The sequence below is a fragment of the Mandrillus leucophaeus genome, unplaced genomic scaffold, assembly GCF_000951045.1.
Source record: "Mandrillus leucophaeus isolate KB7577 unplaced genomic scaffold, Mleu.le_1.0 Scaffold50, whole genome shotgun sequence".
NCBI classification, from domain to species: Eukaryota; Metazoa; Chordata; class Mammalia; order Primates; family Cercopithecidae; genus Mandrillus; species Mandrillus leucophaeus.
Window position 1 is genome coordinate 8,534,258 of NW_012105365.1, and position 20,127 is coordinate 8,554,384.

Genomic DNA, 20,127 nt, shown 5'->3' on the forward strand with positions numbered 1-20,127 from the left:
AGGACTGGACAGATCAGGTAATCTAGTCATGTCTTAGTTCTACACCTTGAGTCGGTGTCTTTGGGGCAAGTAACTGAACCTCCTCATCTCATGGTTTCCTCTTCTGAAAAATAGCAAAGATGAGAAAGATACATATCCCATGTGGCTGTTATGCAGGTTAATTGTGTCATTGTTTATGCCAGGTTCTACGCATACAGAAATAAGACAAAGCCTTCAAGATTTTCATGGTTTAGTAGTGGCTAAAGATAAGAAAAATAGTGATTAAAACTCAGTATGGTAAATGCTATAAGAGGAGACACATACCAGAGCTATGATACTCATAGCAGTGGTTACTCAGTCTGAAGAAAGGGTGAGGTTTTAGAGTTTGGTATGAGTCTTGAAGACTTTACTAGGGAGACAAGAAGACAAGGACTCCAGAAAAGACACAGAGATATGAGAAACATGGTGAGTTCTAGGAATCGTAAAAAAATTTAGTATATCTACGGTTAGAAGAGACTCTGGGAGTATGCTAGAGAATGAAGCCGGGTGATAGGGCTGAGTCATGCTAAAATGATGCAAACTTTTTTGTAGGGTTTTAGACAAGTCAGATTCTGGAAAGATGGTTCTAGGTGTAGTGAGGAAGATGTATTTGAGTTGTTAATTCCAAGTCAGCTTAGTAATTCCTAAGAAAACAAAAGAACTGCAGCAAGAAGTTTCATTATGCTGTGAAGCAGGGAAACAGACACTCCAATGGAAACAAGAGTTAAATTTCAGAGCTGTGAAATAGTAGAAAGGGGAAGTAGGGAGCTTTCCTAAGAGGAAGATATGTGCTAGAGTCTGGTCCAATAGGTTCTTTGGACATCACCAAGCAAAAGCAGGAATGCAGCAGGACAGAGAAGAGGCCTCCATTAACATTCCGAGATCTGTCATATCTTTACCTCTCTTTCAGAAAATGAATGTAATAGTCAACTATTATCACTTAATTATTACAGGATATATCATGTAATTATTATAGGATATTAATGTGATAGGATTATCACAAAAATCCTATCAGGCAAATACTATCATCTTTATTGTATGGATGAAGAAACTGAAATAAGTTTAAGTGATTTGCCAAAGATCAAATAATTAGTAAGAAGATGAGATTAGATATGAACCCACATTAGACTAAAACCAAAGCCCATTTCAATACAACTTTTCCAAACTATCAGCCTCTTTCCTGGTTGTATGTCCTGTCACCTTTCTCCAACCTATAGATTCCCTTGTATTTTTTTTTTCCTTTCCTCACCTATGACTTGTACGTACTCACTCATCTGCTATCTCTTTTTTTCTGAGCTAGTGAACACATTTGGCAAATGAACACATTGTTGATTCATGTTCTGCAACCTCAGTCGAATTCTTAGTGTTCCCCAGACAATTTTCTGTGGGCATCTTGTCCATTCTATGATCTGTTCCCCATAAATACCTCTCAGATTGAGACTATGGTCCTTGTGTACTAACTACAAATAAATCCCAACTCTCAGCTGCCATACTTTTCTCCTTTTATGAAGAAAAGCAGGGACTTCACATGGATTTGTTCACATTTCTGTGCCATTTTTGCACCCTCCATGCACAGACACATTTACCCATCTCTGACGGAAGTAACAGTTTGGGGATTTCTAAGCCCCTAATGGAATTAGCTCTGTTAATTACTTTTCTCACCCAGAGGCCCCAAACCATTCTTCTCCACCATGGTCCTCATTTGCTACCACTGTGTAGACACATTATCATTTACCACAGATCTCTCTTGTCTTTCAAATTACTCTTGTTCAGATCCCAATAACAGTTACAAACCAGGAAATTTCATTTTCCATTGCATAACAAGTATATGGGGTACTTGTTATGATTAATGCCTAAAGTTTGATCTCTGGAGGTTTTTTTGCATACACATTGTTTCTCTTTTCCTCATTCCCTATTTTTCTTTTTCCCTTCCTCTATTTACAGCAGTTTTGCAGCTCTAGGCTTCTGCTACCTATCTCCCTAATTCTCACTCCGTTCTACATAATAATGGTAAAGGAATAGCTAAGAAAGAAAATTATTCTATCTCTACAGAAGTGGGTGTAGTGATAACAATGGAATCTAGTAGCTAATGCGTTGCAGATTCTTTACTTAGTGGTTAATCTTTTTCTTTTATCCCTGTCAAAAGTTGCAGGAGTAGCAAAAGCAGCATTTCCTAGAGTATCATTGCAATTAAATTCCAAAATGTGAATACTTCTTCTTTTCCTAAGTTTTTGGGTAAAGCTTTCAACGTTGTTGGTGATTTTAGTACAAATCTCTCCAAGTGACAGTGCTTCATTGCTTACTCCTCCTCTGCTTCTGCAAAGCCAATTTGTTATGTGGAGAATGGAGTGTGTAAAGGCCATAGAGCAAAGTCTTTCATGCTCCGTCTAGCATAAAGCAGCTGCAAAAACACATGATTTGGAGCATCAAGGCTATTGCTGAAGACTTTCCCGTTAATGCAGATGTTCAATTTAAATGCATGTGCTTATAGACCCTGAAAGGAGTAAGGTCGACTTGCTATAGGAATACTAAAGATGCATGGTGTTTCTTTCATTTTGGTAGTCACAAGGGTAAATTGTATCCAGGAAGTAAAACACTCTATGGAATGCATACCTTTCTCTGACAGTAGCAAATTCCCTTTCTATATTATATATATATATACACACACACACACACTCAATAAATGTATGTATGTGTTTATGAGTGTACATCATTACTGTTATTACTAAAAGTTATTATTGTAGTTTCCCTGGAAGGTACTGGTAAAAGCAAACTCTCTCAAGCATTTTTGACTTTCATGATACAGTTAAAAACATAATGTAGCAGGGGAAGAAGAAAATATTAATTTTCTACTACTATTTCAACACACTATTTTGTCTCCACTAATGTTGAATATTAATGTGCTGAAAATATCAGAATACATTGACTTCAATGGTTATAGTTAATGTATTCTCTCTGTTCTAAGCAATTTAGATGATTTGTAATTAAGAGTTTACATAATATTGACGTTTCTTCAGTTACTTAACCAAATAGCATCCCTCAGCAATGTCAAAATGAAATAATAGAAACTCCTCCTTGTGTTAAGATTTGCTAAGTATTATTTACATTCTGGAAGAGTTTATATTTTCATTATGTTTTTGTAATGGAAATATGTTTTTTTTCCTAAATACTTTACCCTTACCATAAATTATCTTCTAAGTAAAATCACTAACTTGAAAACGTGGAGGAAAATATTTTTACATTGTCTTTGTACCTTTGTCAAATTTTATTTTAAACTTATGTGATTGTCTAAATGCCTGTTTAGAAAGAAATATATGTTTCACTTTAAAGGAGGGAACCTGTGAAGCCAGAGTTCATGTAACTGCATGAGTTAGTGTGCCCAGAAATTAGTCCAGTGTATAAAAATATGTATTAAATTAATGAATAAAACTAAGTAGAAAAGGATTACTTATGTGGTTGGTTTATGATGCTATATAAAAATGTCAATTTAATGATCTGAGGGAATCACTGACAAACAGTTGTTTTCCTTTTTGGGGGGTTTTATGGTTTTCTGTTGTTGTTGTTGCTGTTTGTTTTGACATGAATCTTACTCTGTCGCCCAGGCTCGAGTGCAGTGGGGCAATCTCGGCTCACTACAACCTCCACCTCCCATGTTCAAGCGATTCTCCTGCTTCAACCTCCCAAGTAGCTGGGACTATAGGCACCTGCCACCACACTCGGCTAGTTTTTTTTATTTTTAGTAGAGACGGGTTTTCACCATATTGGCCAGGCTGGTCTCAAACTCCTAACCTCAGGTGATCCGTCTGCCTCGGCCTCCCAAAATGCTGGGATTACAGGCATGAGCCACCATGCCCCTCCTACAAAGTTGTTTTATGTAAAGACTCAACATTTGGGAGAATGAAATATTACATACAATTTTTTATAGTCTAGGGATCTTCCCCATTGCTGAGGTGGGCACTCTATATGGAAGATTCCAAATAATAATTATTTCTGGAGTAAACTCTAAAGATTAAACAAATGAATTAATTATGGTGTAGGCAATCTGTGGACTTCTGGAAGCACCCGGTAATGAGAAGATGGTGCATGTTAGGAATATCTCATACTCTCCACTCCTCTAAGCAGCATAGGAAGGATGGATGAGAAGGCAATAGGTTAAGAAAATCAGTATCGGCCAGGTGCGGTGGCTTACGCCTCTAATCCCAGCACTTTGGGAGGCCGAGGCGAGTGGATCACAAGGTCAGGAGACCGAGACCATCCTGGCTAACACAGTGAAACCCTGTCTCTACTAAAAATACAAAAAAATCAGCCGGGTGTGGTGGCGGGCGCCTGTAGTCCCAGCTACTCAGGAGGCTGAGGCAGGAGAATGGCGTGAACCCGGGAGGCGGAGCTTGCAGTGAGCCGAGATCGCGCCACTGCACTCCAGCCTGGGCCACAGAGCGAGACTCCGTCTCAAAAAAAAAAAAGAAAAAAAGAAAGAAAATCAGTATCATTTTCTGCTGATTTTCCTAATAATTTGCACTCATATTTTAGATAGTCTTTAAAACAAAGGAGAACAGCTCATCTTAAGTAATTTGTAACAACACTTACTCAGAATCTAGGACACTTCTTTTTTTTTTTTTTTTTTCCCCACAAGAAAAGTCATTTATTGAGTTTAAAAAGTGTTTCACAGAGTAAAGCACCTGCAGCACAGGAACTTTCCTGAGAGGCCTTTGCTCCACTGCCTGGAGCAGTGAGAAGGCCAAGGAGAAGAGGCGGAGTGCTGGGCGAGGGTAGCTGGGTGTGAGCTGCATTTCCTGTTTCTTCACCCTAACCAATACTGTTGCTTAGTTTAATATCTTATCTGCTCCGGCAAGGAAAATAAATATTTCAATTAGTAAAACTTCTACTAGTAACAGTGGTTGCTATTTCAAGGAGGAGGAGAAAATAGTATGTGGAAAAATGATTTTCCTCATTTATTATTTTCTGTGTATACACATATAAGTACACACCCGTAGGCAGGTAAAAATATGTAAGTAAATATGATGTCAAATTATTATCCAAAGTAGAATTCATATTTTTTACCATTCCTAGCTCTCCTGATTATTAAAAAAGCATCCTGATGGATTCAGGTGAAAGATATGTATTTCCATTTAATTATAATTTGTTACAGAATGTCTAGTTAAAATGGTCACGTACCTGTAACTTCATTTGCTTTTTTTCCCCTTTAGAATAAGAATAGGGTTGTTTTTCTCCTTCTGCAATTTAGATACTTTCCAATTAAAAAGGAAACAGAATCTGGGTTATACATTAATTATGATATTCTACTGCCTTATAAAATATATACAATGTATGTAATGTTTGGTATGCAGTTACACTAAACAACAAAGTTTTTATTTATCTTCTTTTTTCAAAAAAAAAAAAACCCAACAACAACAACACAAGATCTTTTTAAAAAATTACAGCAATATTGAAAGTTTTTTTTTAAATGATCCTGAATTTGAACTCATGACTTTACAGGACAGAGAAATATGTTGCAGGAAAGGGGTCCCGATCCAGACCCCAAGAGAGGAGTGGATCAGGACCCCTTTGGTCTTGGATCTCACACAAGAAAGAATTTAGGGCGAGTCTGCAGTGCAAAATGAAGGCAAGTTTATTAAGAAAGTAAAGGAATAAAAGAATGGCTACTCCATAGAGAGCAGCCCTGAGGGCTGCTGGTTGCCCATTTTTATGGTTATTTCTTGATGATATGCTCAACAAGGAGTGGATTATTCATTCCACCCCGCCCCCTGCACTTTTTAGACCATATAGGGCAACTTCCTGACATTGCCATGGCATTAGTAAACTGTCATGGTGCTGATGGGAGTGTAGTAGTGAGGACAACCAGAGGTCACTCTCGTGGCCATCTTGGTTTTAGTAGGATTTAGGTGGCTTCTTTATCACAATCTGTTTTATCAGCGAGGTCTTTATGACCTGTATTTTATGCTGACCTGCGATCTCATCCAGTGACTTAGAATGCCTTAACTGTCTGGGAATGCAGCCCAGTAGGTTTCAGCCTCCTTTTACCCAGTTCCTATTCAAGATGGAGTTGCTCTGGTTCACATGCCTCTGACAATGGTACATTTATATTAAAAGTCTTGAAGAGATTTTACCAGCTTGATCAATATAGCATGGCGTTTATTTGAAGCATATATAAGTTATTAATATTTGAAAACCTGATTTTGTAACTTCTAGACATGTGATATGATTATTGATTGTCTAAAATTACATATGGAAATTACCCAGCAAAATCATTTCTCTTGTATGTGAATGTACATGTGCATATGTTTGTATGTGTGTATTTTTCAAGAAGACCCAGTGATAATGTTGCCTTTAATGCTAAAAGATAACCTAAATATAGTCTCCCAGACTTTTAATTTTGTGGCAAGGTCCCCTTCACTTATAAAGGATGTAATTAATATATAAGATTTTAAAATATGTTTGTGCAATCAACATTGGGCTAATTGTATTCATTAATATTCTGCTTTTAGAAATGCATATTTTTTGTTGTTTCTAACTTAAAACATTCATGGCACTGCTGGCTGATTCCCTGGGAACTCTGTGTGGAGCATTTGGAAGCGCAATGGGAAGAGGTAATTATGCTGTTCAGGGAATTTGTCAAGGAATAGCCCTGGAGGAAATTAAATTAGATATGATGGTTGCAGAGGCCACAGCCTTGATTTTGAGCCAAAACTGACTACCACTGTTTTAACTGAGCCTGAAAACTAGAAAGCTGGTAGCCACCTATTACTTGGGAAGACACATCTAATCGGAAATCAGTGTGCATGGTTCTTAATGACTCCAAAAACAAAGAACTGGAACAACCAAATATGAATGGCAATTCGTTAAAATCCATACTGTGATAAATAGAACCTTTCATATTGTAACTGATGTGATGCTCTCTCTTTCATATTGCAAAAATATAAATTTTTTACTATCCGTGTTTCAAAGAATATGTATGTCATTAGTTTAGCCTTTAGTAATGTATGTCATTACTTTAGCCTTTATGTAAAAAAACTGAGTAAAATGCTTTCCATTAATGGTGGAAGAATGTTGAATTCAGAGTATTTGGTTTTAAATATTAAAGTTTTAAAATTACATTGATAGTATTAACACGTCGTATTATTTTTATTGCGATAATACATCAAAATTAAAAGACAGGCACAATGTATATATGTTGTATCATCATATTCAAGGTACAGAAATAACTGTGCTGTGATATTTAAAACATCTTATGTATCTGATTTAGTGTAATTGCCTTTATAGTTGTAAAGAAATTTGACATATTTTAGACTTTGTTGTTAAGTGCAAATTAATGTTAAACACAACTATCTCTGAAATATAATTATCTGACTTCTTTTTCTGTTTCTTCCTTTAGAAGTTACAGAGCATCAGAACAAAATGTAGTATCTGTTTGGAATGTAATGCCCTCTCTTTGCCTTATCTTACTCAGCATATATGTACACAGTAAGATGAATGTAGTTAATCCATGTCCTGTATTTCAAGAGTTCTCTACTTTGTGAGTCCCTCTAGGTAGACTCATCAAAAGTTTCAGCCGTAAGTAATTTAACAGTGTACATCCAGCTTCTGTGGGTTGCTAGCTTGAGAGAGCTGCTCCTCTCCAAAGACTCTTCTTTCTTTGTCTAGGAAGCGTGCTTGCTTCTTCCATGCATAAAATTTCAAGGGGGTAGTGTTTTTTAACAAGCAAGAACACTTCCTAGACAAAGATCAATTGAGAGGGTGGAGGAAATCAGTCACTTGGATTACCTTTTCAGTGAAATAAAACCATTTTTGGACAAATTTGTCTTCATGGGCCTAAAACCATTCTCAGCATTCATGAAATGATATATATATATTTTTTTTATTTCTTTGGGGTAAAAAAAAAAAAAAAAGTTAGTGAATTGTAACTTTTAATCTCTTGTACCAAAATAACAGTGACATTGTATGGTTCTTTCTTAGAAAATACTTTTCATATGTTGCAACAATTGGAACATGCAACAGTCTCTTCTTTATTTATTTTAATTACTTTATTTATTTATTTTTTATTTATTTATTTATTTATTTTGAGATGCAGTTTCACTTTTGTTGCCAGGCTGAAGTGTAATGGCATGGTCTCAGCTCATTACTACCTCTGCCTCCTGGATTCAAGTGATTCTCCTGCCTCAGCCTCCCAAGTAGCTGGGATTACAGGCACCCACCACCATGCCTGGTCAATTTTTTTCTTTTTTGTATTTTTAGTAGAGACAGAGTTTCACCATGTTGGCCAGGCTGGTCTCGAACCCCTGACCTCAGGTGATCCACCTGCCTCACCCTTCCAAAGTGCTGGGATTACAGGCATGAGCCACTGCATCAGGACTCTTCTTTCATTTAATGTTGCTATTGGAGAATAGAGGGGAACCTTCACTTTGACTCCAACCTCAAATTCTGAATGGAGATTTGATTGCTCTAGACCGTTACCCACTTAGAAATGTTTAGCTGCAGGGAGCTAAGAAGTAGATCAGCTCAGACCTTCTGAAAATGCTCATCTACTGAACAGAGAACTGTAAGCACGGGGGCAACTATGAATGGGGTTTAATACTGGTTTTAGTAGAAAATGAAGCATTAGAATCCTTTGATATTTATTTGAATCTTTTCATCCTATAATGTCTGCTTTATTTCTCATTGAATAAAAAAAAAAAAAAAAAACATATTTAAGACTAACCCAAAGAAGGCATTCATTTCTAACATTGGCAAGCACTTGGTACAATTGTCCTGCCACCATTTATAAGTGCATGAGTTAAATATGGCTTGAAGTCTTTTAGACAGCTAGATTTCTTACTTTAGGGTCTTAAAAACCTTACAGACTACAGGAGCCACAAAAAGTTTACCAGAAAATTTGGAAAGTTGACAACTGCTAAAATCAAACTTGTAGATTTCAACACAAACTTTTTTTTTTTTTTAAGTTTAGTCCCCCTTTAATTATAATAAATCTGAGTGATGAAACACCATCTTTTAAAAATAACTTTCTGCCAATGGAATATTCAGATTAGCCATTATACAGAAGTGTGATATTATACATATAATTATTTTCTTGAGCATTGTACAAATTAGATTCATCACATGAGGGATATCTTATTGGCTAGACAAGGGACATTTCACCAAATATCAACTAACCACATCATGGAACATGTACATAAACACCTAGGAGAAACCACATTTGCTTTGTAGCTTTCAGGGCAGTTTTACACAACTGCCAGATTTTGTGGTTTTAATAAATAGAGTGAGTTTCTATCTCTAGTTTTGCCAGGTAAAAATCATAACAATTGATAAGGAATATTCTATCAAAAAATCCTTTTTCTCTGTGGAGAAGAGAGCAATACATTTTCTCTACTAGAAGAGGACAGTACTGATTACATTGGAAATCCGTGGCATTTCTTCAGGGTTCAATGTTTGAAGGAAAAAGTTTGGAAGCACGCAAATACACTATGTTAGTTAGTATCTATCTACTGGGATATGCAATATTGTATTATTCTACCTCTTACTGTAAAGATGACGTGTTAAAATAATAAAAATGTGTAAAACCTCTAGAAATATGAGAAGTTTACAATGCACAATTAAGTTAAAATCCTCTTGTGAAAAGATATAGACCAAAAGGAATTGGCAGATACTGCATATTCTCATCAGAGCTGAATTTTTATTCCTGTACAAATTGAAGAAAATACCTTATTATCAATTATAGCCATAAAAAGGGTCTATGAATATTTTCTAATTCATCTAAAATAAACACTTGCTTAATTAAAAATGGAGTGGATTCGACAGGATTAAATCTCATGAATGATCAATTTGTACTTTTATTAGATGGTTTGATGGCCATTCCAAAAAACAGACAATAATACTCAGGAATGTGAGGATCAACATTGTTACATCCATCATTAATATGTTGATGTAATATTCAAGCAAGATTTTTTTTTCTTTCCCCTTCATGATCTTGTCTACAATGTCAAGCAGTGATTAGTTTTATTTTCCTACTATTATTGACTTGGGACTAGGTAATAGCTGGAACATTCTGGCAAGTTTGTTATCTTGGCAGTTCTTTGTAACTGATCTACAAGCTTGTGAACCTGGGACTAAGTAAATACTATGTATGTACCTTATCTAATAGCTGAGCATTAGCAGAAACATTCTGCAGCAGAAGTTCTCAATCTTTGTCACATTAGCATTACCCGGGGAAATTTTTAAAAATTCCAGGGACAGATCACATAGGTCACACTCTCTTGGCAAGGGTCCCAGGCATCAACATTTTTAGAGCTTCCAGGAGATTCCAATGTGCAACCCAGGTAGAGAATCTAGAAGATACGGAAGCAGAGTCAAAATTGGCAATGAGGAAAATCCCCTACACTGACACTGAATGTACCATAGATATAAGTTTTTTTGTTGTTTTTTGTTTTTGTTTTTGTTTTTTTCTGCCAGGGGAAGGGATAAGGTAAATTTTGGACCAAATTACCTAGACTTTTGGGACATACTCTCATGTGTCACAAAGTGTGTCTTATTGCCTCCAGGAAGCTGACACAGAAGTGAACAGTGTAATTGGCTCTGGCCTCCTTATTGTGGCAAAAGAGCAAATCTGTGTGCCAGGGCCCGTCAGGGCAACACTATGAAAACTACATTTGGATCAACCTTCATGTTGTCCCCCATCCCCAACACATAGCCCTAGCCTAATATTATCCTCATTTTTCCCTTGAAAATCATCCCTCTCCTAGGTTTATCTAGTGTTATATTTATGCTAGATCTAGTTCAAGTGTTTAGACAAAGCAAACTTATTAGTTAATAAAGGTTTAAGTATAATACCTCCCAGGGGTCCCAAAATTTTAATAGAGTCTCTTGAAAGTCAAAAATATAAAAGTTGTAAAACTTTAATGACAGGAGTAACAAGGAGAGGATTAAATAATTGGGCTCAAGGGGCCCTTTACATTTTCCCCCTTCAAATTAAACCAGGTGTGCAAACTTGCCTATTAGATTAAGCCCTACTGAAAACATTAAGCTTCTGTTTATAATGCATTTAATGAATTTGCTGTTATCAGATCAAAAAGTATGTTTTTGTCTTTTTGGAGGAAATATGGAGTATTTTTGGTCATATAGTAGGGTAGTCAATTATACCGGAAAGTAATTATTATTTTACTCATGACAATTTGCCACTGTGCATTACATTTATCTTTATTTACTAAGAGAAATGTGCTAAATACTTGTCATCCTGCATCCTAAATTCTCCATAGATAATTTATAACATAATGTAATTTAAAATGTCAGATGTACTATGCTATGTCATTGAATATTAAAGAGATGAAGTACAAATATTGTGAATATAATTGATTTTATAGAAGAAGTTACAACTTCTGACAGTAATTTTGTCTTTGAAAAATAATGCCATCAATCAATCATTTAGTTAATATGTTTATATTCAAGAATGTTCACACTAAAAATATTTTAGCAGTTCGAAGGCATTTAACAATTTAGGTATAATAATATTGTTTTAATCTTTACAAGGAAAATTAGGAGGCTAAGGGCTGTAATTGACAAGTTTTACAAAAGCGGGCTGAGACTTGATAGCTTTAAATGCCTCAATATAATGTCTGTTAATTTATATTATTTTTAGTACTGTGAACTATAACTGATATGCTCATTCCTTGATATTATTTGCGTCAGTTTTGTTTGTTTGTTTGTTTATTTTTTGGGACAGGGTCTCGCTTTGTCACCCAGGCTGGAGTGCAGTGGTGCGGCCATGCTCACTGCAGCCTCAACCTCGCAGGTTCAAACTATCCTCCCACCTCAGCCTCTCAAGTAGCTGGGACCACAGGTGCATACCACCATGCCTGGCAATTTTTTTTTTTTTTTTTTTTTTTTTTGCAGAGATGAAATGAGGTCTCACTATGTTGCCCAAACTGGTCTGGAACTCCTGGCCTCAAATGATCCCCCAACCCTGGCCTTCTAAAATGCTGGGATTACATGTGTGAGCCACAGCGACCTGGCCTGCATCAGTTTTAATTGTCATGTTTCTTTTTGCTATTGCAAAGTGATAGAATTATTGTTGAAGTAAAAGTTTTTCCACCACCTGCTTGCCCCTATTTGCTGCTACCCCAACATTCAGGTTCTTCATTTGTCTCTGTCTCTTTGTGTCTCTCTGTCTCCGTTTTTCTCTGTCTCTCTCTTTCTCCCATATGCACACACACACACCCACACACACAGAGTTCTGTTTTGAAGTGATAAATCCCAGCAGTCATTCACCACAAGCACTGTGAAGAATTATATCATCACTTTAACGGGTAGCTGCCAGTCAGGGAGGTTAATGCATTTGCTCCCTTCCAGTGGCAGAGGCTCCCTCTTCTTGATCATGGCAGAAAAAGAAAATTGACCTCCTGTTCCCAATTTTATAGGGAATTTTTCCTTCCAGATGGGGGTAGTGACCTTGCCAGAGGATCCAAGTATTTTTAAGATCATATTTGACTAGATGATGGATGGCCAGTTACCTGGGCACAAGCATCTGTTCTGATAAAGTTGGGGTCTGGGAATAGGGCAGCTGCATGGTAATGAATTTTGCTCTCGCCTCCAGCTGGCAGGAATGATATTCTCAGAAATTTAGTTGATTTTCAAAGGAGATGATTGGCAGTCCTACAATAAAATACAGAATGTTAAGAACCTGATCTTCAATTTTATGACACAACTTCGGTTTCATTCTTGAAACTTGCTCTACTAATAAATTGCTTGTCTAGAACTAATTTTATGCTTTGAAGTTTATCCGGTGAGTTCTATAATAGATATTTTAACTTGTCATATAAAAGTGTCTTCCAAGTTTTCCATACTTTAAAAATTTATCATCCATTCTCTTGTTCTCAGTGTGTGTGGAAAGGTGTTCACATTTGCCTACTTACTTGTTTTCTAAGTAATAATGTTTTGGCATAGGAGATTACATTATGATTTTTTTTTTTATGTTTAAGCGTGTATTTACTTATCGAAACACTACGTGAAATCAGGGTAAAATCAACTCAAGGAAAAATAGTTGTTTGATTCATTTGTACTTAAACCGACTAAAGTAGTACTAATGTCATTATGATGCAGCAAATACAAGACCTCTTTCTACAAAGATTAGCATAACCAACAAATTAGGGAATATAGTAAAACTGAGCCAAAAAGGGTGAGGAAATCAATTAAGTATGTTACAGCTTAACCGTTTACCTCAATAGTTTTTAAAAAATAAGCAAAGCCTCCCAATCCCAAACAATAGGAATATCTTCATCACACCAATTTGTACTTGTATTTCTTATTCTTGAGGTTAGATTCTAAACTCTAAAGATATCCAAACTAGTATTAGATCTACTTATCTATAGCCAGAGACAGCTTTTATCATGTTGTTCTTAGCAGCCAAAGTTATTCAAATGTCTTTTCTCCAGGAAGATCCAATAGGAAGAAAAGAAACTTCTCTGATTAGGCTCCAGCCATACTCCACCCTCCATCAGATTGACTGGATAGGCATAATGGAACCCAGAACATGTGGTTTCCAAACTAGAAAAATCCTATCAGGGAGGGGAGGAGGGAAAAGGAAGGTTCAGCCAGTGCCCAGACTGAAATTGAGTAATATCAATTTCACTCATCTTCACACATCTTCAGGTTGCATGTTCGTGGAGTAGTTTAGGAATAAATCCATGGTTTGTGGAGTACTACAATACCTAGTCGTCTGCTGTATTACATTAAGGCCTTCCCCAGCAGCTTCCAAGGCAGCCTCCAAGTCACTGGCAGGAGAATTTGGCTGGAACTGCAAGCAGGACTGCAGAGATTCCTCTCCACAGTTGGAGAAGGGACTGTTCCAGGCCTGATTGTTCCAGGACTGGGTGCACCAGGTCTGAGCGTTCCAGGAGTGGTTGCTCCAGGACTGGATGTTCTGGGTCTGGTTGCTCCAGGATGAATTGTTCCAGGTCTGGTTGCTCCACGTCGGAAGGTTCCCAGTCGGGTTCACCAGGCATCCCTGGTGGCAGGAAGAGTAGAGGCTGGGGTAGGTAGGTGCTGAGGCCTTCTGAGTCACACCATTGCTATTCTTTGGCCAGTTGTTTTTCTGCCACCTCTTAGATTTCATTCTCTGGTTCTGGAACCAGGTCTTCACCTGTTTGTAGCTGAGGTTCAGGATGTTGGAAAGTTCTTGCATCTGCTGGAGGCTGAGGTATTTCTGTCTCTGAAATCTATCATTGAGTACACACAGCTGGGCGGAAGAGAACACAGTTCTGGCCTTCTGTTTCTTGACGGGGACCTTGTCTTCCTTTTTTGTGGCACTATTCTCTGCAGCAGTAGGTTGTTTGCCTTTGGGACTGGTGGAAGAATCGGGGCTGTCCTGAATAAGCAGATCCATGGAGGAAGGAAGAGGAGAGACAGTCTCCGTGTGAGGCATCTCAGCAGAAGACATTTGCAAGGATGGATAGTTTTCTTCAGGCCCACAAATCACAGGCATAGGTGAAGATTCTTTACCGTCGGATGCTTCCAAGCAAGGCAAGCTTTGGGGACAAGCTGGATCCACACTCATGTTAGTATTGAGGAAGAGGAGAAAAAAATGTAAGAGGTGGACTGGAAAAAAGGTTAAGGCAGCTTTAAGACTTTTCTGGAAGATGTTAGAGAAATACGACCTCCAGAAGCAGAAGTATCAAGAAGTCGGGATAAAGTGAGTCGCCTACACAATAACAGGAGGCAACCAGCTCAGTCCAGCAGAACCTACATTATGATTTATATGGGTTTTGTAAATCTTTCAGTTCTTCTAATTTTAGCATGACCTAACTTATATTTTCTCATTTTCTTAAAAAGTGTGTGATACAGGTATACAGTTATGAAATATATTTTATTTCTTGCCCCTTATGGTTTTTCTAACCATGCTGTGCTATCAAATACTAGGTCTTATTTATTCTATTTTTTTTCAATCCATTAACTGTCCTCACCTCCACACCATAAGCCCCCAATTCCGTTTCCCAGTCTCTGGGAACCATCCTTCTACTATGTCCATCGTTCAATTATTTTGATTTTTAGATCCCACAAATAAGTGAAAATATGTGATATTTGCCTTCCTGTGCCTGGCTTATTTCATTTAACATAATGATCTCTAGTTCCATCCATGTTGTTGCAAATGACTGGATCTTGTTAGTTTTTAAGGCTGAATCATATTCTATTGTGTGTATGCACGACGTTTTCTTTGTCCATGCATCTGTTGATGGAACTTACGTTGCTTCCAAATCTTAGCTATTGTGAATAGTGCTTGCCACTGATGTTTGAAGCTTATCAAAAATTACAGGAAAGCAGATCAATAAGAATAAATTGGTTATTTTTTGTACCCAAAGCAATACACTTTTTGTGACAGCTTCACAAGAACTGAGCAAATATACAATTGTAGCTTCAGCATAAATTCTTGTCTTTCCATAATGATAGAACTAATTTTGTAATTCTCATGGTTTCCAAAACTTAACAAATAAAAAATTTCTGGAGAGTATCCTCTGCACAATTTCAGTTACTATTTTATCATTTCTGTAATTATGAGAAAAATGTGATATTGATAAAGTGTTCAAATTATACAATAGCCATTGCTTTGGTAATATGTCAGTCTGAAAACTACAGGTTGAGGTTAATAGACTTAGGTTTTAAAATTAATTTTATTTGCTTCTGATCTTTATATTATCTGATCCTCTGTGTTAATTTTTATTTATTTGTTTTGATTGGGTTTGTAACATAAACTGCAATGAGATAGAACTTAGGATGAGTGAGACTGAAAATCAGGTTTTATGACAAAAGGCTGAAATACTATTTTAAAAATGTGTACTTCCAAAGGTATCTATGACCTTTTATTAAGGGTAATATTATTTGATAAGTCCCTAAAATACGGGAAATACCTGTAATGCCCATTACTGAAAACTTATGACTCATCTTAATCCACAAAGAAACCACTATATAATTTATACAACTTCTTTTGTTATCGTAACTTGTAATAAGCAAAATGAATAATATCCAGAAATGTCGATATTCAAATGATAGGTGACAATAGGAAGTTTTGTAACTTTCTCCGTGAGCTTCTATTTTTCTAACTTGAAAAATAGAAGCCATTTGAATCTACTGGTGGAGTGAAGGGTCAGTGAAATTACGTATATTGAGTATTTCACGCAGTACCTAACAGATAAGAGCCTTTCTGTGAATGTGAGTTGCCCTCCCTTCATAGCTTCCAGAGAAAACACGGGTGGTCTTCTTAGGTACTATTTGCCTCACGACAGGTTATAAACAACAGGGATTTCTGGATAGTAAATCAATACTAACTGAGGATTGCCAGAAAAGGAAAACAGAAGAATTTAGTAGCAGCTTAGTCACTAAGGCAACTTTTTGTGAAAGAAAGTCATCAGTGAATTGTACACACAGCATTGGTCTGTCTTCTCTCTTCATGTTTCTCTTAGCCACATCTAAAGAGAACCCTCTACCCAGGGGGCCTATTACCTAGTAAGAAGCATCCGGCTCACATGGTAGCTGCTACAGTAATTGAGGCATGCAATTTAACAGCAAATAAGATTTTGGTGATTGTCTGACAGTTCCAAACCTATGAAGTAATGATAAATCGCACACAACCTCATCTCTATATCCACATAGCATCTACCGACAGCATTATTTTCTTTGTTATTATAATGTAGATGAGTAGGTTCAATTTCTATTAAATTAACAGGATATAAAATATTATAAAGTTGCACTTCATTCTACCTGAATTTGAAATTCAGTTATTATTCTATCATTTTTGTAATTATCAGAAAAATGTGATATTGATAAAATGTTCAAATTATACAATAGTCATTGTTTTGGTAATATGTCAGTCTGAAAACTACAGATTTTTAAAGGTACAACCATTTCAGATGTCAGATTGCAAACTCCTGGTATATCTGGAAACCATGTGTTTTTAGAAAGAATGTTTTACAGGATTAAATTACGTGAGTTGAGGGAAGGCTTTATTTTTATAAAGATAAGACTGAAGATCTTTATTAGAGGTCAAGTGAGGAAAATGTAGAGGCTATTTTGCTGTGATGCTGTAACATCACTTCAAACCATGCATCTGTAAGAAAACTGACAATTCTGTTTCTGTCCTTACAAATCAGCCACCAAATTAAGTACAGTCTTGTGCCTTGTAACAACATTTAGGTCAGTGGCAGACTACTTATATGAGGGTAGTCTCATAAGATTATAATGCAGTATTTTTATTTTACCTTTTCTGTGTTTAGATATGTTCAAATACACAAATACTTATCATATTACAATTGCGTATAGTTTTCATCATAATAACATGCTGAACAGGTTTGTAGCCTAGGATCCATAGGCCATATATAGCCTAGGTGTGTAGCCATAGGTAGCCTAGGCTATACCATCTAGGTTGGTGTAAGTGCACGCCATATTTGCACAAAAATGAAATTCCTTAATTATGTATTACTCAGAATGTATTCCCATAAATAAGTGATAAATGACTGTATTAGAAAACTCATAAAAAATTTAAAGTTTAATAGTAATAGAATAAAATATTTATTTATTTATTTATTTATTTATTTATTATTTTTTATTTTTTTTGAGACGGAGTCTCGCTCTGTCACCCAGGCTGGAGTGCAGTGGCCGGATCTCAGCTCACTGCAAGCTCCGCCTCCCAGGTTCACGCCATTCTCCTGCCTCAGCCTCCCGAGTAGCTGGGACTACAGGCGCCTGCCAACTCGCCCGGCTAAGTTTTTGTATTTTTAGTAGAGACGGGGTTTCACTGTGTTAGCCAGGATGGTCTCAATATCCTGACCTCGTGATCCGCCCGTCTCGGCCTCCCAAAGTGCTGGGATTACAGGCTTGAGCCACTGCGCCCGGCCAAGAATAAAATATTTAAATAATTTTTGCCTGCCAGTCTGGCACTTAGAATTCAAATTTCACGGCCGGGCGCGGTGGCTCAAGCCTGTAATCCCAGCACTTTGGGAGGCCGAGACGGGCGGATCACAAGGTCAGAAGATCGAGACCATCCTGGTTAACACGGTGAAACCTCGTCTCTACTAAAAAAAATACAAAAAACTAGCCGGGCGAGGTGGCAGGCGCCTGTAGTCCCAGCTACTCGGGAGGCTGAGCCAGGAGAATGGCGTAAACCCGGGAGGCGGAGCTTGCAGTGAGCTGAGATCCGGCCACTGCACTCCAGCCTGGGAGACAGAGCTAGACTCCGTCTCAAAAAAAAAAAAAAAAAAAAAAAAAAGAATTCAAATTTCAAGGGTAGAGTAGAAATGCTTTGTATAATTTATTTCAGGTTGAGCTTATAAATTAATAAATAAAGAAATAAAACAAATTTCCTAGGAAATGAAGACAAATTTTTCTCTTGCAATCTGAGACGGGTATGGATAAAAAGAAGAAATATAAAATTGACCCAAATTATTATTGGTAGAAAATTGAGGTTTTAACTTAAAATATACAGTAGCTGTTTACACTGATCACAGTAATCACGTACTTGTGAAATTTCCTATTTAACTTTAAGCCTGTATGATGAGCCCTGAGAGTAACTATGTCCACTTGACAAAATGTAATTAAGAAAGCCCTATTTCAACAGGGGAAATTTGCTTTCACTGCCCTTGACCCATAATTTATTGACATCAAAAAAATAAAAATAAAAAGAGAAAGAAACTCATATATATTTGCTGGCCATTGGGTACTATGAATCATTTGATTCTTACAGTAGTCCTACGAGTTAGTTATTATTATCCCTATTTTACGATGAGGACAGGGAGACACAGACAAGTTCATTCATTTAACATATCGTTATCTAGTGCTTACTAAATAAACCATAAGAACTGGTCTAGGCCCTGGGGATATCACAGTGACCAAGATGGAAAGGCTTACAACTTCTCATGGAACATGTTTCTTGTCAGAACAGAGAAAACATATATAAGTAAAGAAAAACCCATCAAACAAATTGAAAAAAAACACAAAACCTAGCAGCATTCATGCATTATAGGATATGAAAAGAAAATGGTGCAACTTAGAACGCCTGGTTGGAATCTTTAGATTTCTTAAGACTGGGAAGGCTTGTTTATTAAGCCTTATTATTTCTTAAGACTGGGAAGGCTTATTTATTTCTTAAGACTGTGAGGGCTTATTTCTTAAGACTGGGAAGACAGAGGGAAGATCCAAATGAGAACAGGAGCCAGCTGCGTGGAGGTCTGAGGGAGGTGCGTGGCAGACGGAAGGAGAGTCCAGGCCAAACTCTATAAAGCCCAAGCCCTGGAGCTCTGTGAGGAAAGGAGAAAGTGGCGCAACACTGGGGCTGGGGTAGGCCGCCAAGAGATAGTGACAGACCTTGAGCCAGGTTTTAATCTAAGGGAGTTGGGAAACAGTGGGAGGAACATCACGACCCAATTTATATTTTTAAAGAAAGAAGTGATCACTCTCGCTACTGTGAGGTGAACTCATTGGTGGTGGTCGAGGGAGGCATGGAGGGGAGAAGACAGAAAAATAGGAAGACCTTTCAGTGGTCCAGATGAGAGGTGGTTGAGGCGATGCTACGGACAGATAGTGTGGCACTCAAGAAAGAAGAATCAGGACAAATCCTTAGTTTTTGCCAAGAGCCAAAGAACCATTTACTGAGTGGAAGCCTGGGAAAGGAGTTGGTTTGTCTCTGGTAATCAAGACCTTATTGTTAATTTGCTACATTTCAGAAGACTTTTAGACTCTAAGAGAAGATAGCTATTAGGACTTGGCTGAACAAGTATGTATTTAGGGGTCAAGATAGGAGACAAAAATTTGAGAGTCATATTTGAAAAACTTAAATTATCAAATATTCAATCCCACATGTGAAGAAAAAAATGTGATTCCAGTTTTAGCTAATTTACTTCTTTGTTGTTATAAGATGGATTATTTACTAGACAAAACATGTTATAGGCCAAAGGTCAATAAAGTTTTTGCTAGAGAAAAGTACACAATTTCAACAAAAACATAAAAAATTTTATATGTATTAAGTTACATTAGACCTGTCATTAAAATGATCAAATGAAGATATAGACCAGCCTGGCAATAATACCCTGTCTCAACTAAAAATACAAAAATTAGTTG

General features: G+C 37.0%; 2 protein-coding genes across 2 annotated transcripts in view; one reads left to right on the forward strand and one right to left on the reverse strand.

Moving 5' to 3' along the window:
• The window catches only part of SEMA3E (sema domain, immunoglobulin domain (Ig), short basic domain, secreted, (semaphorin) 3E), a 324,952-nt gene that overhangs the window by 142,096 nt on the left and 162,729 nt on the right, over nucleotides 1-20,127 (forward strand). The window lies entirely within an intron of this gene.
• Nucleotides 13,501-14,758, reverse strand: LOC105550963 (homeobox protein NANOG). The gene has a single exon (XM_011996063.1). It carries the CDS (start codon nucleotides 14,576-14,578, stop codon nucleotides 13,661-13,663), a length of 918 nt encoding a protein of 305 aa, XP_011851453.1. The 5' UTR covers nucleotides 14,579-14,758; the 3' UTR covers nucleotides 13,501-13,660.